General features: G+C 37.2%; 1 protein-coding gene, 1 long non-coding RNA gene and 1 other non-coding gene across 4 annotated transcripts in view; 2 read left to right on the top strand and 1 right to left on the bottom strand.

The window, feature by feature from the left end:
- The first annotated feature begins 1,165 nt into the window (after positions 1-1,165).
- Positions 1,166-22,423, top strand: arhgef7b (Rho guanine nucleotide exchange factor (GEF) 7b). Of its 2 annotated transcripts, XM_059328188.1 has the most exons (22): positions 1,166-1,521; positions 3,376-3,459; positions 7,787-7,871; positions 8,134-8,258; positions 8,471-8,675; positions 11,315-11,406; positions 13,718-13,812; positions 13,917-14,012; positions 15,018-15,140; positions 15,232-15,370; positions 15,480-15,539; positions 15,807-15,953; positions 16,030-16,116; positions 16,201-16,279; positions 16,903-17,039; positions 17,122-17,340; positions 17,429-17,522; positions 18,281-18,370; positions 18,808-18,966; positions 19,250-19,346; positions 19,592-19,646; positions 20,489-22,423. In XM_059328188.1, the coding sequence occupies exons 1-22, from the start codon at positions 1,357-1,359 to the stop codon at positions 20,609-20,611; spliced, it is 2,556 nt and encodes an 851-aa protein (XP_059184171.1). In that variant the 5' UTR covers positions 1,166-1,356; the 3' UTR covers positions 20,612-22,423. The 2 variants fall into 2 exon arrangements, with proteins under 2 accessions (XP_059184171.1, XP_059184172.1); XM_059328189.1 differs by lacking the exon at positions 18,808-18,966.
- Positions 5,319-5,391, bottom strand: trnar-ucg (transfer RNA arginine (anticodon UCG)). The gene has a single exon. It is a non-coding gene; the product is annotated as a tRNA-Arg (tRNA).
- A 1,080-nt stretch (positions 22,424-23,503) lies between the features above and the next one.
- LOC131962951 (uncharacterized) overlaps positions 23,504-27,341 on the top strand; it is a 90,380-nt gene continuing 86,542 nt past the window's right edge. The window contains exon 1 of the long non-coding RNA XR_009389979.1: positions 23,504-24,494. This is a non-coding gene — a long non-coding RNA (uncharacterized LOC131962951). The remainder of the gene's footprint in view (positions 24,495-27,341) is intronic.

Genomic DNA, 27,341 nt, shown 5'->3' with positions numbered 1-27,341 from the left:
GAAATGTTATGGTGTGTTTGTGTCTCTGACTTTATCAAATGATGCCCATTGTCCATCTTCGCTGCGTGGGTTTATTAGCCTGTTAGTCATCAATGGGACGGTCCTGAGAGCTGCTGCGTCAAACTCAACAACGACAGCAACACTTAAAGCGGAAGTAAGATGGATTTGTCTTCAAAGTAGAAGTTAAAAAAAAAACTAAATAAAAGCAGTGTTTTCAATTGTATGTGTCAAGAAAGAGAAGTCAGTTTTATAGCTTTGTATATATCTGGATATGGAAATAGACTCATGTCCATATACAGATGCCTTATTGTTTCCCTTTATACATTTCAAAATAAAAGTAGTTCTGCAAAATCCATTCTGATGACTCTAAATTATCACTGATAATGAACACTATTACCTAGTTTAGGCCCCTTGAAAAGTTCAGAAAAAGACACAGGAAAGATTTACATCACTTAAAACATTGTGATTGACACGATATGTATAAACATAAACAACATAGCACAATGCATGGTGCACGATACAATAGTTTTGTAGATAGTATGCATCATTACATAGAAAGCAGGTTGTCTTACAATAGGACAATGCAAGTCAAGACAAGACAAGACAAGATAAGATAAGACATGATAAGATCAACTTTATTTATCCCACATTAGGTAAAATTGCCCAAGAGTCAAAAATGAGTAGTAAAAAAAGATTTTTAAAAATAAGACAAAATGCAAATAAAATATGACCAAAAAAATCAAATTAAATGAAAAAAAAAAAGCTGTATACCCTATATAAAAGACAAAAACAACGAATTAAAACCGTTATATATTCTATATAAACCATTTAAATTTGGTAACTACATAGAGAAATACATACACAACATACAGTACATGTTGTACTGTAATTATAGTTACAAAAAATGGTCATAATTTTAACAAAAAATGGTGTACAAATAAAAAATAGAGAAATAGCGACGATACTAGACTGTACATATATATTTTATTTTGAAATCTATCAAAGGAAACAGCGCGTGACGGTGCCTCTCTTCACTGTTTGTGCTGCTACAGTTGTGCACAGAACCAAAGGTGATGCCAACATCCGCTGAGAGAGAGACAGAGAGAGAGAGAGAGAGGGGAAGAGAAAAGCAGCTGTTAAATGAAGGAAGCACCTTTCTCATTCCCAGATCTATTTTTATGTGTTTTGGAACAGCGGTGATCCAACCAGTGCGCTGTGACTGTAATGTTGAAACAAGGCGGGGCTGACCCTTCCTGTCTCATTCTGGACGGACCACCAGTAGGATAACACGGACCGTGGAGAGTGCTGCTGCTGCTGCTGCTGCTGCTGTTGTTTCAGGACATTAGAGATCCAGGGATGAATTCTGCCGAACAGACGGTAACGTGGCTCATCACGCTGGGGGTCCTGGAGTCTCCCAAGAAAAGCATCTCGGATCCAGAAGCTTTCCTCCAGACCTCTCTGCAGGATGGAGCGGTGCTGTGCAGGCTGCTGGAGCGACTCAGACCCGGGACGGTGGACAAAGTAAGTGCATGGAGGGCTAGAGGACAATGGAAGAACAATGGGATGAAATTCAATTATAAACATAAGCAAAATAGGAAAAGTATACCCCAGACATAGGAATTAATAAACCTAATTATTTCATTATAACAATAGCATACTTCATAATAAAATATTCAGTGGTTTAAGTGTTTTTTCTGTTCATAAACCTATTGAAAGTGAAGTTTTTGCCACTTGTAAATAATAAATTGTTTTAATAGTCAGAATCAGATTCAGAATTTGTTGGCATCAAACACAGAATAAACTGAGGAATAAGTTAAATAAAAAGTGCGCAAATAAACAACAAACAAGAATGTACATACATACAAATAATGATTAAATAAACTATTTATAAAAGTGTTGGATGATTGGTCCAGTGTATATTACTTATAGACCCACTACCACTTGCATAATGAGTTATTATACCCTTTTTGTGCTCTCATCATAAAAAATATAGCCGACATGCTTATTTGTTATTGTTATTTTAGGTAGAAAGATAAAAAGGAAGAGAGTATGGCCTATGTGGCATGCATGAAAAATATACCCCTGTGCTACTAATAAATTAATTCTGATAGAAATACTTAAATTCAACTACTTATAGGTTATTGAATGTAGGTTCATTCTAGTACTAGTGATCTTCCTACTTTTCTGTTTATGTCTACCATTGCTTGATACTGCTGCTGGGGCTCAAAGTAATTTGAATCTAAAATTTGAATTTCTCTCTCTCTCTCTCTCTCTCTCTCTCTCTCTCTCTCTCTCTCTCTCTCTCTCTCTCTCACACACACACACACACACACACACTCCATACAATGAACCTGTAAACGTCATATCCTCCATTGGCTTATCCAACTTCCCTGTAAGATTGTAGATCTTAATCAAATTGGCTTCACTGGCTTCAGCTCAACACACAGTGAGGGAACTGCTTCTTTCAAAATAAAAGCATAATACCAGTCAGCAGCGGTGGATTATCCCCTTCAGTATACATTTTACCTATAGGAACACCTCTGCCATAGCCTGTCCACTTCTGTGATGGCATCAGACATAATTTTAAGTTATAGCACATATATTTGTCGCTGACTTTTTTCTTGTGGGCTCGGAAGTCAAGATAAAAACTGTAATTACACCTCAGATATAACTGACACAATAAAGATACCCTAAGCAAAACAACTAGGTGTATTTCTATTTGTTGTAATAGTATAAGGGTAAATATTATTAGAAGAATAAGTCCAATTTTTATTGCATATGGAGAAGGTTCGATATGGCATGATGGACAGTCTTAATACATTTTCAGAGATATGGCAGCCATTTCTGGCTCACCTTGATAAATGCAACACTGATCTTGACTAACAAGGGAGTTCATAGAGTGCCATCCACCTTTGACATCTCTGTTTAGTACTTGTGTTAAAATTCTAATGTCAGTGATGCAGCAGTGTACTTAATTATTATTTTTTATTTATTTATTTTAAATATGCCCTGTTTTTTTTTATTGTGTTATTTTTTGCTTGTTGTTTCTACTCTGTCTTATTTCTGTGTCCGTTTTCTGTAACTTGTCAAAAATACAAAATTCCAATAAAGATATATTTGAGAAGAATTAGTCCAATTTTAAACACAAAATGCTTGAAAATATGTAAATGACTGCCTTATTTTGAAAGCAGAAACCGGAAGTGAAGCTTATTTTTATAGCCAGCTTGATACAGTAAGCAGCAAGTGGCAAGTGCACTAGCAATGCCTGGAATAAGATTGTTTTCATGATGAAAAAAACCTTTTAGACCTTCACTAAGTCTTTATTAATAATTCGTGTAAGTATTCGAAGCTAATTTAGTCACTTTTTGTGTGTAGTTTTTCCAGGAACCGAGGGGCGAGAGCGAGTGTCAGAGGAACATTACCGAGTTTATTAAAGGCTGCGGGGCTTTCGGTGTGGAGGTGAGTTAACATCAATAATGTATTAATTAATGCACTTACACAGTATGAAGCCTGGAAAACACATTAACACAAGCATGTTTGTTGTTATACCACCTATCTAAGTATCTTAATGTTAACAGTGAAGCCTCTAATACTGTCACGTTTAGCCATTACTCCTGTTTACGTCACGAGCAACAGGTATTGTGCTCACGAGCATATTATTTATAGATAAATATGACCATGACGGGAATTACATTTTCAGATATTTCTTCACGATTAGCAAGTATAATACAAGTACTTTCGTCTCTGTATAGTTAATTAGATTTAAAAAAATAATAATTAGCCATTCAAATATATAACCACATACAGTGGTAAACACAAATGTGACCTCCTATGATGAGTTATTCAGAAGACAAATAGACACTAATGTAAGCCAGTGTTAGAAAATTTTAGTTTTTCTGCACACTTCTCATAGGTCACACTTCATAAGGGGTTTATATAAATCATGTGCCAGTTCTTTATCTTTGGCTGTTGGTATGTTTGTCTAGAAAAGATCTCTATTGTTCTCAGAGTGCATAAGGGCGTGTGTAGGTACATGTGTCTGGAAATATGCTTCGTCAGGTGTCAGCACCCTTCCAGGTTTGCACCAAGCTCCATCCAGCTGAGAGAACTAGCCTGCTTAGGAGGATTTTAAAAATAGAATTTGTTCAAGAAAGATTTCAGGAGAAAGCTAATAAAAGTGGACCAGTTTTAGATGTGCAGTCAGGTGTGACCTCTGCACAGTTTGGTGTTGGTGGAGGGGAAGCAGCTTCAGTTTAAGAGCACTAGCTCTGCCTATAAGCAGAAGGGCATTGCATACACATTGATTTGTAAAACTGCTATCATCTGAGCTAATTAGCTTGCTTTTTAGGATTTTAGAAAATATTTTGTTGTACAAAACTCGTTCCAGAATAATTCAGGGACAGAACAAAACCCTACAGGTTAGTGTTTGTCTCTACTGCTGGGTTCACATATGAAAGTTTCCACATTTTTGCACAAATAACCAAAACATTATATCGTTGTTGCAGGACCCACTCCTTGCATGATCCAGAAGTTTGTTGCCAAATGTAGCCTAATGGATAAAGTGTCTGACTTTGGATCTAAAATCATGGGTTCAAGCCCGTTCTCGGTAGAAATCTCTACCTCCTGGTCAAATTTTGTGAGATCTTTGTTGGCAAAAATGCTTCGTTCCAGGTTAGCTTCTGTGGAGGGGAATTGTAAACTGCTCCGTTCCCATATAAGAGTTTGTGGAATTATTTCTCACATCAAAATCAACATACTCTATATCATCTCAGTTCCCAAAACATTAGCTTAATGCGCCAAATTGCTTCCACCATGATTCCTCATATCCAGCTGGAGCTTTCAACCACAAAGTGACTTGAACTCTCAATCTTCTGATCTGAAGTCTGACGCCTTGTCCATTAGGCCACGTGGTCATATAATGCATCATTTTCACAATTTGATCATTGCATGTTTTTCTAAATAGCAGAGCTCTAACCTTTATTAGGCTCTGTTAGGTTTATTAGCTTCCAGGTTAGCGCCACGCTGTAACCATCTGAGCGAATTGATCTGCTATTGAAGGTTTTTTAAACAGTGACACAACAGACATTGTCACAGAATCAGGTACAGACTGAACAAAAAGTTAATGTTAATCAGGGCTGTTTCAAGCTATCTAGAGTTCAAGTAAGAGTAAGATTTTGTGGAATTATTTCTCATATTGTCCATAATATATGTTTCTGCAGACCAGAGCAACATACATATTTCAGTTCCCAAAACAATGCACAAAGAACCATTTGGCAAATATGCATCCTCCACAGTTTCTCACAGCTGGCTGGAGCCTTCAACCACGAAGGGACTCGAACCCTCAATCTTCTGATTCGAAGTCAGACGCCTTATCCGTTAGGCCACGTGGTCTCTGAGTCTGACTCACTAGTGTGATCATAATGTTGATAAGTTGGAGAGCACTAACCTCAGGTCAAAGGTTTTTTAGTTGAAGATACTCATTTTGTGTTTGGCTGTAAAAGATCTGTGTTGTTATCAGAGTGATTGGGTTTGTGCTTGTGTCTCTTTGTTTGCACAACAGTGTGTTAAGCCGGGTTATTTCCTTCCCCACAGTTGGTGTGTAGAGAGAGCCTGTGAGTGAGTATCTTGTGGTAAAAAATGACACCACAGACTCTCTCTCACTCACACACACACACACACACACACACACACTATTGATCTTAGCCGTGGAAAAAGCTATGTAACCATAATGGGAAAAAAGCAGATTATGCAACAATGAAGTCCCAGCCTGTAGACCTATAACAAGGTTTTGCAAGTCAATATTGACAGGGCTGGCTTTGAACTGAATCCTGAATCTGCCAAAAAGTAGAAATGGAAAGAAAGGATGAAATATAGTGCAGGAGAAGAGTGCGCTGATGTAATGCAACACGTCAGGCAGTCAGTGGATTTTCCAATCAGGTTGATTAGAAGCATGTCAGCCATGTTGCTGGAAGCCAAGGCCTCCATTACCAGCAACCTGACTGACATCAGCGTAGTAATTCTCCCAGACACTCATCGGACGGGCAGAGGACGAGTCAGACCGGTCCAATAGAGCCGGATTACTGAGTGGTCGGCATGAATGCGGTTGAGTTCTGACTCCTTTAGTAACCAGAGCTGCACAATTAATCAGATCATAAATTTAGCTTCTGCTTTTAACTAAACTTAATCGGGTGGGATATTGATTCTTTACCGTCTCTGCTGCATTAAATCAAGCGATCCCTGTTAGCAGGTAAGCTGTTTGACCAATCACAAGCATGCAGTGGTTATGTGCTCGCTGCTTCTCACAGCTTTTTTTTTACTATAACCTGCAAAATTAACATAACTGTACTTACTTTTTGCTTTCTAATTGTTGCAGCTTTACTGTTGTAGTTTGTCAAATTGTATTTATATTAATGCATTTCTTAAAAACTATGATTTGAGAGTGTTAAACTACTAATTTGGAAATAAATACAGACTCTTGTTACGGGAAAGAGAAAAGTTAAGTGCAGTAGAATGTAATTTATTCCTAAAGATGAACAAATAATCTACATTATATATATGTATTATTTAAAATTATACTGGCTCAGACATCAGTGGCAGCTCATGTATACTGTATAGGATGAGATGTCCTTACTGAGCCTGCCATGTCATTGCTTTAATTATGATAATTAACTTATATGTCATGCAAAATCTACCATTTTTTCTGCCGGAATGCATAAAGTGCTATTTAATATTTCACTATCAAATGGACTTTTTTTTTATCCATCACTGATGTGTAAGATTCTTCTGCAAGTGCTTTTATTTTTGGAAAAAATTCAGTTTTTATCGTTTCTATTTCTGTACTGGAACAGCAATGCAATGTTAGCAGTGGTACATTTCTACTGCGGCAGTGACTCAAAAGCCTCATCATGTATCTTGGCCCACTGCCATTGGGAGAGATGGAAGTGTGTATTAACTGTTGGGTCCATACTGCCCTGACTACTAATCAGCCTGTGTATATAAATTAGCCTCAGTGGGTTCTTAAAAACAGAGTACATTGATCAAACGACTCCATGTTGTTCCGTTTTTATTATATTAAAGAGACCAAATCTATAAAGTAAAGTAGATTTAGGTTTTTAGGAAATGTTCAATTATTCTGAATTTGTTTTAAATCAGGATGTTTCCGCTCTGACCTGCACGCCTCACAATGCTCCACCTTTGTGCCTTGGGAATGTCGAAGTTAGTCAGTGTGTGGTACACAAAAGATTAGGGGCTTCAGGGGTACTTTGATTATAACTGTGTGTGTGTGTGTGTGTGTGTGTGTGTGTGTGATGGGGAGATTACCAGGAGAAGCTCAGACTTTGAGTAATCCTGCTCCAGACTGCAGTTGGAGCAGGGATGAAACCCCCACTTAACTTAGCATTTCTTCATTTTGAGGTTGTCATATGTTTCTATTATGCATATTTGTGATGACAACTGTTGCAAGCTAAATAAGCTAAAACTTATTTTTCCACCTCATTTCTAAAAATTTGATTTTTGCAACCGGTAAGCCGTATAGTTACAGTTTGTTTTAGAAAGCTATCTTTACTGTTGTTGTTATTGTTGAGATCAGATCTCTCTCTTCTCTTTGCCTCCACATCTCTGTGTGAGATAAATGCCTGGAAAAGTCAGAAAGGACGCTCTGTGTCCGTGTTGACATCCAGCTCTATAAATTTATTATGAATGTATCCAGCTCATACATCTCCTCTCTGCTGTATTGCTCTTTAAAAATGTATTTTATATATTCTTTATTCTATTTTCCTTCCTTCAGCCTTTTGAGGTCAATGACCTCCTGCAGGGGTTGAACTTCTCCAAGGTCCTAAACTCCTTAGTTGCCCTCAACAAAGCCACTGAAGGTAAGATCATTGTGTTTGTGTGCATGTGTGTAAGTAATTTCCCCCCATTTCTTTTTCTAACTTTTCATATTACAGTCTTTTAAATTTTCCCTTCTTTATCTATTTTTTTTATCAAACTTATTATTAAAATTATTGTGAAAAGTAGTCCTAATTATCTAAGTATGAGTTATATTGACATGTGATATTGTTGTCATATTTGTACAGATGGTCTTCTATAATAAATTTTAGCTTTTTTAACTGTTTATTGAACCACTGTGTGCAGATTTAGGCGTTTCTGAAGACAGTGTGTGTGTGCCCCACTCCTCCCACTTGAGGATCAAGTCATTTGACTCTCTGAACACTCAGAATCGCTCTTCTAAAGTGCTGCAGCCTCAGTACCGCAGCCTGGTGAGTTACTATCTCATGAGTATTGACAGTAGACAAACACTGACTGGAACCAGATGCACAAAACTGATATAAGTCTGTTGTGAAAACTCTGTTTTTGTACAGTCTTTGCCTCAGTGAACAGCTCCACCAGATGAATATCTTGTGTTCATGCACACAGGCAGCACATTGTACATGCACTCAGTCCGCTCTGTGCTCCTTGTTCTCTTCCTCAGGACATGTCAGAGGGCAGCGGGAGTGGCCACGTGCTGTTCAAGGCGCGCTTTGCTTTCCAGAAGACCAATGAGGACGAACTCTCTTTCTCCAAGGGCGACATCATCAGCGTGAGCCGGCAGGAGGAGGGGGGCTGGTGGGAAGGCTCCATAAACGGCAACTCTGGGTGGTTCCCCAGTAACTACGTGCGGGAGCTGAAAGGAGGCGGTGGGTGCAGCTCTTATTGCTCCTACATCATTTTTCAGGGAAGTGGGGGAGTAACTGAAATGCACAATATGCATAGAGGGGGTCGCTCTAGCAAAACAGCAACAAAAGACGGAGTTTGGTGAAAATGTTCCGTAGCGTGGGATGATGGGAGTTGTCATCTTGTCGACAGCTTCTCCTGGTTAGGATTCCTTCAGATGTCAGTGTTCAGGAGGTTTTTACTGGAAGACAAATTATCTGCAGACATCTCCTCTCCAAAACAAATGGACTTGTGATTAAAACAGTGAATAAAAATCAGTTTTTTTTCAATGCACAGGACAGACGAGACAGTGACATAATAAAATCCTTCATCTCGTTAACGTTTTTATTTAATAATGACTGAGATCTTAAAGTGTGTTGTAGACAACTTCTGGAAGACAATGCATGCAGAAAGAGGATATGATGCCAATAACAGGCAACTCAATGAAAAGGAGTGTAACATGATTTTAATTACAAATTTCTCTGGTTTGAAAATATTCCGAAACATTTTAGATAATGTAAGTTCACAACTCTGTCTGCAATCTTCTTCAGCATACAACAGCTTGTTCATAATACATTTTGCATGTGCTGTCATCAAGACTGCATAAGAATTCTTAATAATATATTTGAAAATTTTAATCTAAATTGCAGTTATTTAACCTTGAACCGTACTGGAACTGAGTGCTGACTTGTGTGTAGCTTTGATTTTACTTCATAAGATCAGAAAGTCCTCACTGGTGTAACTCCTAAAACATAAATGTAATCCTGCATAGAAATGAGGGATTAAGCATTTTAATAATTTAATGTTTGAAGGCAATTCATCCGGAGAGTTTATATTAAGCAGTGAGTGGATATACTGAGAGAAAATGCAGGCATTTCAGCTATTTTGTGGGTTTGTTAAACATCTGAATCAGCAAGAATTTAAATATATTTTAAACTTATTTTGATTTATTCACAAACCTGATGTTTTTTGGGGAATTGCGTTTTTTTAACTTGGTGTAAAGACTTAACGTAGAGCACTATTTCCAGGGTGTTTCTTGAGTTTCTCTTAAGCCATATCCTTGGGGTTTGACTGTGCTTGTTGCTTTCTGAGGAGGGAAGGCAGGAACGGAGGAAGGAAGCTCCACAAGCACACAAAGACAGGAAGTTCCTGAGTTGCTGTATAGAAAAGAGCTTCCTGACTTGAATCTTTCAGCAGAAAACAGGGACGATGGTAACAGTGCAGCGAGGAATGGCATTAAATTCATATGGCCTGTGGGAGTCGTTCGATATGGGAGATAGGAGGCTTTCTGTGATTGTTTGTCAAGTAAACCGTTGTGACTTGAAGGGTGCACGTGCCTGGTTTACTGACATAAATCACTTTTATTGAGACTGACACATGAGAAGCAAAAAAGGTTACACAGCAAGAAAAAAGCAGAAAAAAACCTCTTTGTATCTTTCGTAGCATCCAGATTCCACTTTACTTTCTCTTTAATGAGTCAGATAAGTCTAAAAAGTACATTAAATTACCCATTATCCAGAAAAAGCTTCTGGCTTTACATTGCAATGTCTGCAGAGGACAATAGTGAACTGAAGGATATGACAGCATGCACTATTATAGGTCAAACAATGCTGAAAAACAATAACCAGGTCAGTGAAAAGACATTGTGAAGTAAATGAAAGCATTCAATCATTGGTTGTCTCACATTTAGTAGGATATACGGCCTCAATGTTGCCCTGGAGTCAGGAAATGCTCATAAAAGAGATGTTTAACTTTACTGAATGCAGATGACAGTTTCACCATGAGAGTTGTTCTCATAAGACACACCACAATGAAGTTAATGTAGTCATTTTGCTGTTGAATGTACCCATTGTCTTTTTTTCAGACCTACAGTATTTAAACTAACATATATGTTGGTGTATTCAGTTTTCATGCCAGTGAACTAACCTTAAAGAGCTTTGATATGGTTTAATCTGAAATTACACAAGGTGAGCAGAACGTTTTTTTTTTTTGTATTTTCTAATTTTAAAGTTTGAGTTTTAGAGGCTCCACTTTATCATTACCTATGCTGGTTGCCGCTGATTTAACTGACATACCCAGTACTTTTATACATTTTCTTTTTTAAATCTACACAAAACAAAAACATGCAATAACAGTAACTTACAATGAGGAGCAAAACTTACACTTTAAAACAAAATACAGAAATGAAGGTGCAATGGGTGACATTCCCCTTAACTTGACTATATGAAATAGAAATTGACATTATAATGTGCAAAAAATGACGTTTAACATGTTTAAAATTGACTTGTTAATGCATCAATTTTCACATTAAGAAATTCTGTTTTATATGTCACAGCAAAGTGGTTGTTCAATATTAATAAGGGTATTAGAAAGGAAATCTGAGGCTCATGGATAGTTCTGGGGGGTCTAATTTGTGGAGAACACAAACCAAAATATTGGGCTCAGCTACGGTTCACCATGACTTACTGTAGTTAAGGTTGACACGCGTCCTGTTTAGTATTTGATTTTCCTGTATTTAAAATAAAATGCACACTTTTAATTAAAGTGCAACTTGATGTAACTTGCTTGCATCTTGTTTTTGTGTCCATCTGGTCTTTGAAATTCTTTTTTTCTCATTTGGCAGACAAGACGTCAGACAAGTCAAAGTCTGGGACCCTGAAAAGCCCCCCCAAAGGTTTCGACACCACCATCATCAGTAAGACCTACTACAACGTGGTAAGCATAATTAAATCTCTATCACTCTGTGTGTCTGCCTGAGTTAAAACTGTCTTTTTTCTCTCACGATGACCAAATGTTCAATCATGTAAAGAGGAGGAAAATCTCCCATTTAAACCAGAATAGCTTCGGGTTAGGACTATTTTTACGATTTTAATTTGAATTAGTTCAGTTCAGGATACACGTCAGATTTCTGGGTAATGTTATCTTTTGCTCCAAAAAATAAAATGTTCTGTCTCTCCTGGTTTAGACCGATGGAGTGAACTGAATAAACAGTTAAGTCTGCTTTTGTGCAATCAATGATTTCTCATCCGCACAGCCAATTAATGATTGTGTTGCTGTGTATGTGTGTCTATACAGCACATGTGATCGTGTGTGGACCCCGCGTGGCACCCCTGTGTGAGCGTGTGTGTGTGTTAGAGTGCAGCAGATGAAATGTAGGTTATTTCTTCCACCCCAGTGGTTTCTGGGGCAGCCTTGCCGCAGGGTTGGATTCTGCCGGTGTGTGTCTATGTGTGTGTGTGTGTTTTAATAATGCAACAAGCTGCCACAATCTCTCCAGACTGTCCATCCCTGGTTGGGGTCTCTCTCTCTATCTGTATATCTCAGTCACTTACAGACACTGCCTGAAGTCAAAGCTGTTCCCAGACAGAAATGCAAAACAATTTTTTTTTGTCTTTCTGCTAATGGACAGAACAGAAGCTTGTATAAGTCGAAGATTCAGACTTTAGGCTATTTCCTTTGTGTTCTTTTTGTTTCTTTCTTCAAGGCCAGGCTTGTGTTTCAAGCTTGAAATTAAAAAAATATAATGAACCATAAAAATGTATTCCAGATAAATAATTTGAGTTAATTTTACTACCTGCAGACCTGAGGGGAGACACAGCAACGTGTGGTTAAAATGCAACATTTCATTTACAGAGCCCTCATTCTGAGAGGTTGTGGTGTTGTGGTGAGATTAGTCAATTAGCCAGTGGAAAGCTACTGGAGCCGCTGTTACAGCTCCCAGAGGGTCTGATATCTCTCTCCATTTGCTTATTACGATATATCTCCTGCATTAAAGCGAACAGCTCACAGTCATTTTAGATAGTGGTCTGACATAAATCGAGGACAATGCGGAAGCTGATATTAAAGACATTTTTATAGAAAGCTCCAAAAGAAGAGTCTATTAACCCATTTTTAACTTCCAAGAAGCGCTTACTGATATTAATATATTCTAGGGTTGCACCAAATGTGATTTTTTTTCTTTTTACACTCAAAGCTTCTTCTAAGGTTTCTGAAAGAAGCTTTGCATCAAGTGACTCAATTGATTTCAGGAGTAATATTATCTTCTTTTTACTCCATTACAAGTAAAAGTCCTGCATTCAAACCTTACAGAAGTAAAGTACAAAAGTATCAGCACCAAAATGTACCTAAAGTATCAAAAATAAAAGTACATCTTATGCAGAATGGACCCACTCAGATTGTTTTATATGTTCCAAATATATTAATAGATTATTTGTATTCATGCATTTATGTAAGCAGTGTTTGGATTTTGTAAATATAGAGCTTGTTTTAACTAGTTAATATACTGTTATGAGGTTTAATTAAAACAAAATAAATCATGTTTCATGTTAAATCTCCACCTGAAGAGGAACTAGCTATCAGCTAAATGTAGTGGAAAAAAAGTACAATATTTGCCTCAAAATGTAGTGAAGTAGAAGTATAAAGTTACATAAAATGGAAATACTCAAGTAAAGAATTGTACCTAGTTTTTACCTAGTATCTTAACATTTTACGTAAGTACAGTAATTGAGTAAATGTACATTCCATCACTGTTCCATAATGTGCTTTATGGTGCTGTTGTATTGCTGCTCGCCCACCTAATTACTGCAGGTTCATGCTTCCCTTTTGTGTAGTGCAAAAACAAGAGCAAACATTTTTTTGACTGCAAATGTGAAAATGTTGTTTTATAAAAGCTAATAGCCAACAAATATGGATTGAAGTAGAATATCACTTGCAGAATTTTGGAAATAATTGCATCTATATTTTTAAATTAATTTGGATTTTGGACTCGGCAATGCTGGAAAACGTGAGATACAATTCGAGGTTGTGAGTCCAGAGTTGAGAATCTTTAAAGAGACTTTTAAAGTTGTCTTTGAGAGAGCTGCAGCTCTGCTCAGACAGGGTGCTCCACTGATTTGTGGCGTCTACAGAAAAAGCTGACTGCCCAAATGCAGCGCAGCGAAATGTTATAAAACTGCTCTCATATTCTTTTTCATTACTTATACTTTATATCACTCACTGTAATTAATTTAAATATGGTCTCTGTCAGGTCCTGCAAAACATCCTGGAAGCAGAGAATGAATATTCGAGAGAGCTGCAGAGTCTCCTGGGCACATACCTGCGCTCCCTTCACCCCACAGACAAGTACAGTTATTTATACACTTTTTATTGTTTTATTCAACAGCTTTTAGAGGTGGTGGAACATATAATAATGTTACCTCTCCTCTCCTCTCCTCCTGTTTGTGCAGACTCAACAGCATTGACATCAGTCACATTCAGGGAAATCTGGAGGAGATCTCAACCTTCCAGCAGATGTTGGTTCAGTCCTTGGAGGAGCACACAAAGTCAGTGCACCAATCTGTTAACCCTCTGTCTGCTGGAGATGCTACTGACATGTAGTGTGATGATGAACTAGTCTTTTCATGTCAATAACTACCTAAAAAGGCTTTTTTATCATGCATTGTTGTAATTTTTAAGTGATAAGTCGTACAGTATTAATAGCAACGCTAAAAGTTGCCAAAAGCAGTTATGGAAGCAGCAGCTATAATACAGCAATAACAAGTTTATTGATTACATTAAATTAATTGACTTTAATGAATGTATTAATTAATTGAATGTCTGTTTTTAGCTTTTAAAATGTGTGCATTTGCAACTTGTATTTGTCTTGTGACACCAAATTTTCCATCAATGGGTTTTTAGTTAAACAAAGCAATAAATCTGAGATTATTTCTTGGTTTCCTGCCAATATTTTCAGCTTTTTTCCCCCAACACAGCAAGGGAAAGAAAATTGTTAATAAGAAATGTTTTCAAGAAAAAAACAAGATTTTTCAGTTGATTTTTCTGACAGGTTAGAGACCACATAACTTATTGGTAAGTCTAGAAAATAAGTTGAAGCTAAATCAATAATGAAAACAACTGGTTGCAGCTTGAGTTGTAAATTTACTGAATACAGTTTTACTTTTATTACAGTGTAACAGTGTGTTCAGGAGTTAATGTTATTGGGGGTTTTTTTTACTTCCAGGTGTGAATAAACTCTATTATAGAGCCTTTAATTTTCAGAAACCTGCACAGAGCCCAGATGGGTTGTTCAGGCTAACATCCTGTATGGTGCAGAAAAACTGTAGAGCTACAGTGACATCTAGTGGTAGAATAAAGTAACAGCAAGCCCCATAAAGATGCAGTACAGAGAGATACAGCAGGCAAATTCTTACAAATGTATGAGTTTAACATTGACTATATACATTTTTAATCATTTAGGATTGGCTGATGTTCCATAATTATAATTATGTGTGGTTAATTGCCAACATTGGCAGTTCTTATCCAGTCTAACATGTCATTTGTGTGTGTAGACTCCCAGAGAACCAGCAGAGGATCGGAGGGTTCTTCTTGAATCTGATGCCCCAGATCAGGATCATCTATGTGGCTTACTGCTCCAACCACCCGTCTGCTGTCAATGTGCTCACTCAACACAGGTAGTCAGACTGTGTTTGAATGGTTTGAAGGCACATGCGTGCTCTTTTATAAAGTATGTGAATGTATTCTGTGTGTTTGTCTGCACCACAGTGAGGAACTGGGGGAGTACATGGAGTCAAAGGGGGCGTCCACTCCTGGGATCCTGACTCTGACCACCAGTCTGAGTAAACCCTTCACCAGGCTGGAGAGATACCCGACGCTGCTGAAAGAACTGGACCGACACATGGAGGTTAGCCTGAAACCAAATAAACCAACAAACCAACAGGATGCTTATCTCCATGTGTGATATTGAAAAAAACATTCTTTTAAATTAGTCTTTTTCTTTGTCTTTATCCTAGGACCAGCATCCTGACAGAGCGGATCTCATTGCTGCAATGATGGACTTTAAAAGCTTTGCAGTAAGATGAAAAACACACATAGACATTATTTATAGTATATTAGTTGGATGGATCTTAGTCAAGCTTATGAGTTGAGTCTCAAAGGCAAATAGATGTGTCCAATTTGTGTCTTAATTAACACTTAAAGCTCCCTTTAAGTCCCCCTCGACTCAAAAATGTGTTTGTCAAGGTGTTTTCACATTTAACTGAAGGGGGAGGTGTCCCTAAAACCTGGGATTAAGACTCCAAATGTCTCAGAGTCAAAAGTACGTCTGTGTGTGCGTTTAGGCTCATTGCACGGAGGTGAGGAAGAAGAAGGACCTGGAGTTGCAGATTTTAACAGAGCCAATCAGAAACTGGGAGGGCGATGACATCAGAACCCTTGGCCCTGTCCTCCACATGTCGCACTGCACGGTCCACACACAGAACTGTCAGGTAAACCTCAGAACTATTGACCTGAACAGGTGTCAGTCATTTGAACGTGTCCTGAGTGTCTCTTTCTGTTTTTCAGGAGTCAAATGAACGCTACCTCGTCCTCTTCCCTCACACTCTGCTCGTTCTCTCTGCCAGCCTGAGGATGAGTGGATTCATCTACCAGGTAGGTTTACAGTGCATTAAAGAAACTGACATAATGTTTAAATACCATCATAATCAAACAAAGTGTGTTTCTGTGTCTCTGTAGGGAAAGATGCCACTAACAGGAATGCTCATCTCCAGAATAGAAGACGGAGAAAACCTGAGGAATGCTTTTGAAATATCTGGTCAGCAATTTAAACAAAATCAATATAAGTTCAAGTGTTCAAGCTATATCTAGAATATTTTCACTGCTTTACTTACAGACACAGGCAGAAACTGAAACTGAGCTCTATTCAAAGCTACCAGAATCCCTTGACAAAACCTGCAATTTTACCTTGAAGAACATGAGAATTGCTGGTTTCTTTGTGTTATGTGCGAATTTGGTGGTAGGGTAGACTTTAGTGTCTTTACACCGGATACCTGAAAGTTAACAAGTGTAATTTGTTCCTAAGAGCAGTTTCCAAATGACTGTGCTTACATTTGCAGTCCTTTATAATGTAAAGGAATGGAATGGAATGGAATAGAATAGAATGGAATGGAATGGAATAGAATGGAATGGAATAGAATGGAATAGAATAGAATAGAATAGAATGGAATGGAATGGAATGGAATGGAATAGAATAGAATGGAATAGAATAGAGTGTCTTTAAAAAGCAACAGTATTACTGAAGTAAGAAAAATCCCTAAATACTGTAAAAAGGCACCATGACTTTAGACACAAAGTCAGAATGGTGTTTAATAGTAGAAAAACTTTGTTGTTTGTCTGTACATTTAAACATTTGCTTTTGTGTGTGTTGCTGTTGTTCAGGGGGCCAGTGTGACCGGATGCAGGTGGCTTGCAACAATCAGCATGAGCTGCAAGACTGGCTGGATCTCCTCACCCAACACACACACACTCCGGCCGCCCACACCCTGTCACACAAGCATCTGTCCGTCTGTCACACAGTAAGTCAGTGGATCAGTCCCCTCATGCTCTATCTGTCTCTTCCTCTGCGTCTATCTTTAACCTCTCCTCTGCTTCTCCTAGCTGCCCTCTCATCCCGCCACTCCCACCAGACACTCAGAGTCTCGGGGAGGGAGCAGTGGACACACCTACCACACCCTTCCCCATCCCTCTTCATATGGGATCAGTGGAAGCCCAATGTGGGGGCCCCTGGAGCCGCCAAGTACCCCTAAACCCTGGAGCCTGAGCTGCCTTCGCCCTGCGCCTCCTCTCCGGCCCTCGGCGGCTCTCTGCTTCAAGGAGGTGCTGCTTATCATAAAGTTTTCCAAGTCCTGTTAGATATAAGTAGAGCTACATTCACACTTAACATATTCTCTGTTTGTGTTTGCAGGATATGAGTAAGAGTCCCAAAAACATGAAGAAACTACTTCCTAAGAGGAAGCCTGAGAGGAAACCTTCAGAAGAAGACTTCACTGTCAGAAAAAGTAAGGCTGCAACTCACACACTGAAATATGGAGATGTTCTTTAAATGTCTTGGTGCAACACAATTCAAGTGATAAGTGGCGAATGTTGAGTCAAGATGTCAGACCTTTGTTTAATATGTGTTCTATTAAGTACCAAAAGTTGCAAAAAATTGCTGCAATGACATTTAAAACAGTAGGCTAGTTCATTAGCGATAATAAGCCAGTCACATATTATTTGATTAATGGTCATAATAAACTTAAATGAAACGTGTATGGTTTGCTTTAAACTTCACAGTAGTGGTCCAGTTTTAGTTCCAACTCAAAACTACTTTCAGTGAATGCATTATTATTGTTATTATTTTAAATAAGGCTTTTATTTATTTAATTATACACAAACAAAGAGTATTATGACATTGAGTTATAAAATAACTCTTGATGAATTCACATGTTTAGAACAACCAACACAAATAAATATACAGCAATTTTAGCAGTAAAACCAGATCACGACAGCAGGAAAAAATGGTCCCATGACCTCTTTAAGTTCTCAAATTGACTTGTTAATTCATAAAAATAAACAAATAAAACAGCATGTGTCCACAATAAAACCCATGTTTCAAGAACACTCTATAAACTTCACTTTCACTACAATGGTGAAGTTCATCTTCGGGCAAACTTCATAGTTGATTCCTCACTGCTGAGTTGAAGTTATAGTTATAGTTGGGTGTGTAGATAAATGTCCTGTTTGCAGTATTGAGGGAGACTTTGTCTTTGTCTCTCAGGTACAGCAGCTCTAGAGGAGGACGCTCAGATCCTCAAAGTGATTGAGGCCTACTGCACCAGCGCCAAGACACGACAGACGCTCAACTCCAGTGAGTACAAAAACATACGCGCGCACACATCTGTGTGCTAACACACTGCTCGCTGTCTTATTGCTAACTACTGTTTGTTCTCTTCTTTCAGCTCTAACAATGTTTTTCTCTCTCCTCTCTTTTTATGTGCACTCCTCTGCTTTCCTCATCCTCCACACTCTGTTTTTTTCCCATTTCTTCTGTTTGGTTTCATCACCCTCCCTTTATTGTGAATGGCGTCTTAATCTTGTTTTTCTTAAATGTTACATTGTTCTTCCCACACAAACCATTTTGCTTTTATTTCTGGTTGCATTTGGTTCAAAACTCCTATTTATGTTTTTTGCATACAAACCCTCATCCTTTATCCGATATGGTTTATTTACACTCCTCCCCTCATCCCTCCAACATTTAATTTGGTTTGTTGGAACCCGTCTATTGCTGGTTACTTTATGGTACAGCCTGGCAAGGGACTGACCTCATGCACAACCATGTGCTCGCTGACACCAGCCTCACCGTTGCTGGTTTTCCCGGCAACCTGCCTTGTTCTGACCAATCAGAGGACTCGGATTATGACAGTCTCTGGACCGCCCATAGTTACAGGACTGCCTCGTTTTCTCGTAAGATATCGGTGTTGCAAACCACTGACATGCTAGCAAAACAGCTAGCTTGTAAGTAGGGATAGATGCATATCTATAGATATAAATATATGTATGTATATCTTCCCAAACCCTTCACCTGCTGTGTGTGTGTACAGTATTTGTGTGTGAATCTGTGTGCATCCCCATGAGTAGGTTAGGTAAACATATATCCCCTAGTGCAGCATAATTAATGGCTGTTTGTTTAGAGGTGTATGTTGTGTGTATGACTTAATAATTCACCTTGTTTTCCCTGTTTAATCAGGTTCCAGCAGGAAGGATGTACACATGTTGTTCCCAGAGGAGGAAAAGATCATAGTGGAGGAGACCAGGAGCAACGGACAAACTGTGGTGGAGGAGAGGTAAGAGAGGAGCGATGAATGTAGCATAAAAATGTGAGGTACTAATACGAAAAATAGAAAATGGTAAGTAAGTAAGTGGACAGTAAGTGGAAACTATCCAAATATCAAAAGAAAACTTAATATGATCTAAACTAAATAAATAGCATATTCAAACAAGCCACATTGTGAATAAGAGAAATGATGATGTGTGTCTGTATCAGGCTGCAGTGAGAGTGTGTTGAGGTAAAGTTGTGTTGTTCCTGCAGGAGTCTGGTGGACACTGTGTACAGTCTGAAAGATGAGGTCCAGGGACTCAAACAGGTGAGTCTGCAGTATTATTATTTTTTAATGTATTACTAACCTGCACATCTGTTCAAATATCCAACTTTATAGGGCTTTTATTTGGATGCAAGGACCTGTAGAAGTATTGAAGGGATGCCAGAGGAAATGCATCCTCTGATGGTTAAGAAAATGAAATTATTATTGTTGTTCTAGTAATAGAATTTCTGCTAATAGCACCACCTGCAGCACTTTAACACAGGCAATTTAACAAAACACATTTTAAACAAACAGAACCTAAATGTGCAGAAATATGATGACATTAACAATCAACTCCTGGTCCAAACATTCAACCTTTGACTGAAAGTGTGTTGTTGTAAACAAGCTGAAATAAAAAAGCTACCTGTATAGATCTTTTTTTTTAAGGAAAACTCGCCAGCAAACACAAACAACAAACTTTTTTCCATGTTCAAATAAAAATGAACATTATAAAATATACTGATAGCATTCAGTTAATATTTAAAGCATTCAGTTGATGTTAAAATTATAGATGAAAGCAGAGCAACTTATTATGTAGTTTACAGTTGTGTGTGTTGGGTCTGTTCCATGTGCACACCTTTTTTTACTCTGAAGCCAGTTCATTTAATTGCTCCTAAATTTAATTTCACATGGTATTAAAAAAGTCAGCTGGGAGCTCTTTCCTGCATGTCTTTCTTTCTGTCTCACCCTTTCACTCTCTATCTCTACCAGAGATCTGTTCTATTGAATAAGGGCAAAAAAATGCATCAAAAATGTCTTAAATCTAACTTGGCCGATCCTGTAGAAACTCTATCTCTTATCGGTTCATCCTGCTCTCCTCTTTCTCCTCATGTTTCTCCATCTAGGACAACAAGAGGATGAAGAGGACCCTGGAGGAGGAGCAGCGAGCGAGGAAGGAGCTGGAGCGGGTCGTCAGGAGAGTCCTGAAGAGCATGGACGACCCGACCTGGGACGAGACGAACCTCTGAGACCAAATTCTGACTTTTTAAATGACCAAACGAACTGTTGTTGAACCTGCGTGGACAGAAGCTGCCAATCCTTCATTCAAAATGTCTTCACCGTCTCCACTGGCTTTGAGCTTCACAGTGACCTGTGGACCAAACTGTGGACCAGGAGAAAATGCCTGCCAGACATCAGCGAAACCATCCCAACCGACCGTAAAGCTGTGAAGCCAAATCAACTGGTAGGCATGATGACATCACTTCCTGTCATGCTCCTTTACTTTACCAAACAGCCTTCTTTGGAGCCCTGACAAACAAATCAATTCTTCTCACCTACTTGTGTATTTATCTTTAATCCATTGTGCTTATTTGCATTACTTATGAAGTCTCACCATGCCAGGACAGTATTTGATTGACTGGCCGAGTGCATGAATAACAACACTACGTGGTTTAGACATTTCAGACAGACTGAAACTTGAAAAATACATTTTTTTCCACGCTCCTCCTCTCATTGGCAGCATTGTTTTTGTATTTAATGATATGTTATTGATTCTAACCAAGTGGTTTTATTTATTATACCAAATGTAGTTTAAAATAGACTTTAAATTTACCAGCACGTCTAAGCGACAGGTTGAAGTTATAGTGATTATTGCAGGACATCATCATACATTGCCTCATGGGATATGCAAATATCTGGGGTGATTATTTTCAAGAATATGATATTTTTGGTATTTTAAGCTTTTAAACCCAGGTAAATAAACTACAAGTGAGTTCTAACAGAAACAGACAATATCAGAGAGATTATTATTATAATTTTTGCATCTACTAGGACAGTTCTTCCAAATCCGCATACAAGAGATTTGTATGTTGCATGTATGTTTTGGAGGCAAAAGGCTAAAGACAAACAGATAATTATTTTTTTTTACAATTAACTTTTTAGTTGTAAGTGAAGTTAAGACACGTTGTTTTTTTAACAAAAAAACTCACCAACAAGCGGCAAGATTAAGCACGATTTTCCTAAACTTTTACTAATTTATGTTTATTTTTTAACCAATTTTTTTTTTTCTAAAATTGCTCCTTAATGTTTATTTCACATGGCATTTAAAGAGTCTTGAATCTGAAAAGTGGAAGCTGGAGGGAAAGTTTCTCTGAAATAAACTATGAAATATTTGTATTTTTTTCAGTCATATTGAAAGTTTAAGGAAACTTACAATCATACTTGTGTCAATTTATGTTGTTATAAATAAAGTATGGGTGTTTCTATTCTAATAGATACAAATAAAATCAAGACAATGGAAGAAATAATGCAAATGACCTCAAAGATGCATAAACTATGCTTTAAATTAATGAAATCCACACTGCCCCCTTTTTATTGGAATAAAGTCCTTGGAAGCTAAATGTATGTGTTTCACCTGTAGAAGTCAGGGTGTTTTGAGTTTTATATATGTTGAACTTGTTTTTTAAACTTGTGGACCTACTGTATTGTCATCTTGTTTTGCTCCAGCTGTCAATAGTATTTGGTCAGAAGGATAAACTATTATTACTATTAAACTGTGTAATGAGATACAATCAAATACTGCACAGCACTGACACTGAGGCGTTGATTTGCAAAAGAAAATATCAACATTTTTGAGTTTATCTTAACTTCAGGAGATACAAGACCAAAGTCCAAGCAATAAAACACTGGAAAATGTTTTTATTTAATGATTTTTATGATGTCAATATGCAACTTACTGTAGAATGATTTCTTATTTTTATATTTGTGTTTTTATTTGATTTGATTTGTAACTTTTTTTCTACTGTCCTTGACCTGTTTGATCACACTCAAGATGATTTGTACAGAAAACCACATATTTCTCATGAACGTCAGGAGACGTGCCTTCCTTGAAAAGAGGAACATTTCCTTTGCTAAAGTTATGAAGTATAAAAACTTCACCTACAGCTGAAATATGACTGAAATTAGAAACCACAAGATTGCTAACTTTGTGATACAGTATGTCAATTATTGAATCTAACTTATGTATTTAACGGAAAGTGACTTATGTAATTGTATTGTGTGTTCAAATGTTACGGTGATGAAGGTGATTACAGTAGTTACTATGACAACAATCATCCCCCCTCTATTTATTTTACCCATGTGTCTGTGAATAAAATGTTGAATCAAACCGTTGAATCTAATGTTTTTAATAGATCTCTATATCTATACATCTATAGCTATCTGCAGCTAAAAAGCAGTATAGTTACACCTACATGAAGTTACTTTTTTTTTAAACTTTTTTTTTTTAATATTAAATATCTGAGGAAAGCTCATGACAGTAAACATATAGATATTATATTAAAAGATCCGGGATGAAAATAAAATTAATTAAACAATGCCATAAAAGACAAATTATTTTTCAAAATAAGCTAAAAGAAGAAAATAAATAGTAAAGTAATTTTAATATGGACAAACATTAGAAAAGAGCAATTCATTTAAAATATTAAATTTGGAAAAAGAGGGAAAAAAGGTGGTGAACCATAAAACTTCTGTTTATGAATTTTCACAATAAAATAAACAACATAGGACAGCGAACATATGACATATTTTAAGTTATATTAACAGTAAATTACATTTGTGATATTAGAACATGATCATTCAGATCAGACCAAAGTTTAATTGTTATCTTCAACTGAAAGAATAAATTGTATGTATCTTTTATATATATATTTTTATTTTAAAACTTTTATATATTAATTGTATATCTTTTATATATATATGAATACATTTTAAGTAAAATTAGTGTCACTAAAACTAAACTAAAATTGTTTCTTTCTCTTTACTTCTTCCATACTGCAATGAGTGAAACAGCGCCCCCGTGTCAGTGGTCAAACCAGGTATTACATCAACTAAAACTCCGCCAGGTGTTTGTTGTTTCTGTTGATTTCAGTGTTGTGAAGTATCAGACAAACAAACGCGGCTTCTGTAAGGACACTAGTAAACTATGAACAGACACCTCGCTGGAAAACAGACAATTAAATCATGTTTGAAATTTCAATATTTACGTTGCACTTGAGACTAATTACTAATGATAGAAAACAGCGTACTGTTAATGAAAAGTAACGACCTTTAGTTTTTATGTGCTAGCTGATGCTTCGGCTAACGGGCTCAGCCTGCAGCGATGACAAGGGGACTTCTGTCAACAAACAAACAAACAAACAAACAAACAAACAAACAAAGAGGATGAAGACTTCTGTCAACAAACAAACAAACAAAGAGGATGAAGACTTCTGTCAACAAAAACAAAGAGGATGAAGACTTCTGTCAACAAACAAAGTGGAAGAAGATTTCTGTCAACAAACAAAGAGGATGAAGACTTCTGTCAACAAACAGATGAAGTGGAAGAAGACTTTTGTCAACAAAGAAAGAGGATAATGACTTCTGTCAACAAACAGATAAAGTGGAAGAAGACTTTTGTCAACAAAGAAAGAGGATAAAGACTTCTGTCAACAAAGAAAGAAAGTGAAAGAAGACTTTTGTCAACAAAGAAAGACGATAAAGACTTCTGTCAACAAAGAAAGAAAGTGGAAGAAGACTTTTGTCAACAAAGAAAGAAAGTGGAAGAAGACTTTTGTCAACAAAGAAAGAGGATAAAGACTTCTGTCAACAAAGAAAGAAAGTGGAAGAAGACTTTTGTCAACAAAGAAAGACGATAAAGACTTCTGTCAACAAAGAAAGAAAGTGGAAGAAGACTTTTGTCAACAAAGAAAGAGGACAAAGACTTCTGTCAACAAAGAAAGAAAGTGGAAGAAGACTTTTGTCAACAAAGAAAGAGGATAAAGACTTCTGTCAACAAAGAGGAAGAAGACTTCTGTCAACAAAAATGCCTGTCAGTTGCAGTTGGACATCTCCTTGAGTGAACTTCGGCCACACGTGAGTAAGATTTACTTTCTGTCTGTCTCCATATCTGTTTGTTTGTTGATGTTTACATGTCATGCTGTGGCTGCCTGCATGTATTTAACTCTTAGCAGTGCACTTGTTGATGTTATATAGTTTATATTCGTTTCTTTGCTTGAACTTTGTGTATACGAGTGGGTAAAACATGTATTTAATGGATGCACTGACACTGTCGAAAATACAAAAGTCACATATGCATTGTTTTTGTTTTGAATGAAATGTTCTATAAATCCAGGTATGAATGATACATAGACAAACCCCTCTGTAAAAACCTTCAGAATATATATGAATTTGAGATTTATGGCACAGAGCATGAGAAAAAACTAATTTTCAGTAAATGTCCTTTAAAGATTTCATACATTCTGAATGTGGATTAATATTTACAGACACAATATTGAATGGAATTAACAGCAACAACAATATGGAACAAGAAAAACAATCACAAACACAAAACATTGTGGTCAGAAATGTTGTGATATTTGATTTTATCCATATGGCCCAGACTTACTGCTTTATATTCATACCTTTATTCATTGTCAGTCGTCTATAAAGAAGTTTTTTCTTGCATCTGATCTCCACACATACATTTGTGATGTTTCACAGTGCATCACTGACAGTTTGATGGCTCCCATGTAAGCTGTCTGTTATCAATGCAATCAATAGCATCACGTGGCTAAATTGCCAACAGGTTTTGGCAGGGCACCAGTGAAAAGCATTATTCCCATCACAACAGAGGAGAAAGGAGTCTTTGTGGAGTTGTCCTTACTAAATTGACAAGGCCTTTTACAGCCTTTGATACAGGGCTGGCTGCCTCACACAATAGAAGGCATATAAATTTGCAGATGTCGTCTGGAAAGCTCAAATGTCAACGCTTTTCACAACAGCACCAGGGCCCTGCAAGAGGAATAATTGATTGGTTCACCTTTTGTCTCGAGCCAAATATTCATCCACGAGAACAAAAACAGGAGGCAAAGCAAAAGATGAAAGAGCATCTTCTGCAGTCAGCGTGTGCTGATGCTATTCATCTTTTCTCTTTTAAGAATAGTTTTCCTCCATATTTTACAGGCCACTCAGTGTTCATGTAATACATATGCAGCAGTCTGTCCACCCATTGGACTCCAGTCAAAGCTTTTAAGCTCATCATTGTCCTAACAGTGTCCCTCCTCCTCTGCTGCTTGACTTATTTTTATATGAATAATAAGTCATCTCTGCATCAGCATGTGCTGTTAGATTCAGATCACATGTTAATAACAGAAATAAACTAAATAAGTTGTTGTAGTTAGGTGATTGGTGAGGTTTTCAGTAACTCTTGTTCTCACTTGTCATACTAATATTCGTAGAAGGGTGTGTTTTATTGATAATTGAGTCATCTTTTAATTTGCAAGCATGTATTTCTTCTTTCAGAAACCTTGGATACATGTGTGCTTAGACTAGAGCTGCACAATTAATCAGGATGTCATCGAATTTGGAAGATAAAGAATAGAAAATACGTGTCAAAATGACGTTCTGAATGAAGTATTCTGGTACTTTAAGATGTCTCAGCTAAGAAATCAATTCTACAGACCTGAGAAAAATCTTTGTTTGGTACAGATCCTTGCAAAAATGATCATAAATCAAGTAAAGTTCATCTTTTGAAAGAATAGATTTCTTTGTTTGAATAATGATGCAAAAATGCTAAAACCCTCAAATATCGTGAATCATATCACAATTGCAATCTCAGTTAAAACAATTACAATGAGATATTTTTCCCAATCATGCAGCCATAACTGTATATAACCATTAATTTAATTGTCGACTAATCTGCTGATTATTTTCTCTATTATTCGATTTGTTGTAGAGTATATACATTTTTTGAAAAAGGCGAATCAAATCAAAAGTACGTTCTTAAATGTCTTGTTTTGTCCACAACTCAAATATAATTATTTTACTGTCAAAGAGGAGTAAAAAAACCCTGAAAATGTTCACATTTAAGAAGCTGGAATCCCGAAAAGAAATTGCTCTATCCAATTAATATCAAAATAGGTGCCGATTCATTTATTAAATGTATTAATAAACTGGGAAAAACACCTCAGTTAAGTTAGGAAATGTAGAATTTTTGACCTGAAAAAAAGTAACATTTTTAAAAAACTGCAGGAAACAGATCATCCGAAGATAAATAACAGCATTTATATAGTTCTCACATGAAATAACATCTATAAAAAATAAAATAATGTAAAAATGAGACCCGGGGTCTGAGATGCAATCGTTATTTCTGCCAGCATCCCTCTCCAAACCTGCAGCACAGTGAAATGGACACTCACAGACTATCGACAGGCTCATTGTAGATGCAATGACAGTGAGTCACTGGGGTTGTATTGTTTTGGGCCATGAACCCAACAGGTGTCTGTGTTTTTGTGAAAGATACTCCCACAACACACACACACATCCTCTGGAGCCGTACAGTACCTTTCTGTCACTTCACTGTGTTCAATAGCTAGTGATAATTTAGATTTGACTTGTATTGTTGCATTGTGGCTCCCTCTCTTTTCTCTCTCTCTCTTTCCCTTCAAAGCCCTGCCATGAATTTTCAGCCTCTGCAATTTTCCTCTCCAGTAGCAAAAAGGAGCAAAAGAAAAGAGAAAGAAAAGATGACAAAGACAACACAGGACTCCTCTCTTCCCCCGGCCCTGTTATTGTACAAAATAGCCAAGCAATAGTTTTTTTGTCATTGGTTTACTCCTAAAAGCCCATTTGACGTCGGCCATGAAAAGAAAGCAATAAAGAAACCTTTTCAGTGGCGTTGAATGAGCGAGAGAAGGAGGAATGAATCCCTTTGGGACGCTG

The sequence above is a fragment of the Centropristis striata genome, chromosome 24, assembly GCF_030273125.1.
Source record: "Centropristis striata isolate RG_2023a ecotype Rhode Island chromosome 24, C.striata_1.0, whole genome shotgun sequence".
NCBI classification, from domain to species: domain Eukaryota; kingdom Metazoa; phylum Chordata; class Actinopteri; order Perciformes; family Serranidae; genus Centropristis; species Centropristis striata.
The sequence above is the reverse complement of the archived record's forward strand: the minus strand, read 5'-3'. Positions and strand labels throughout refer to the sequence as shown.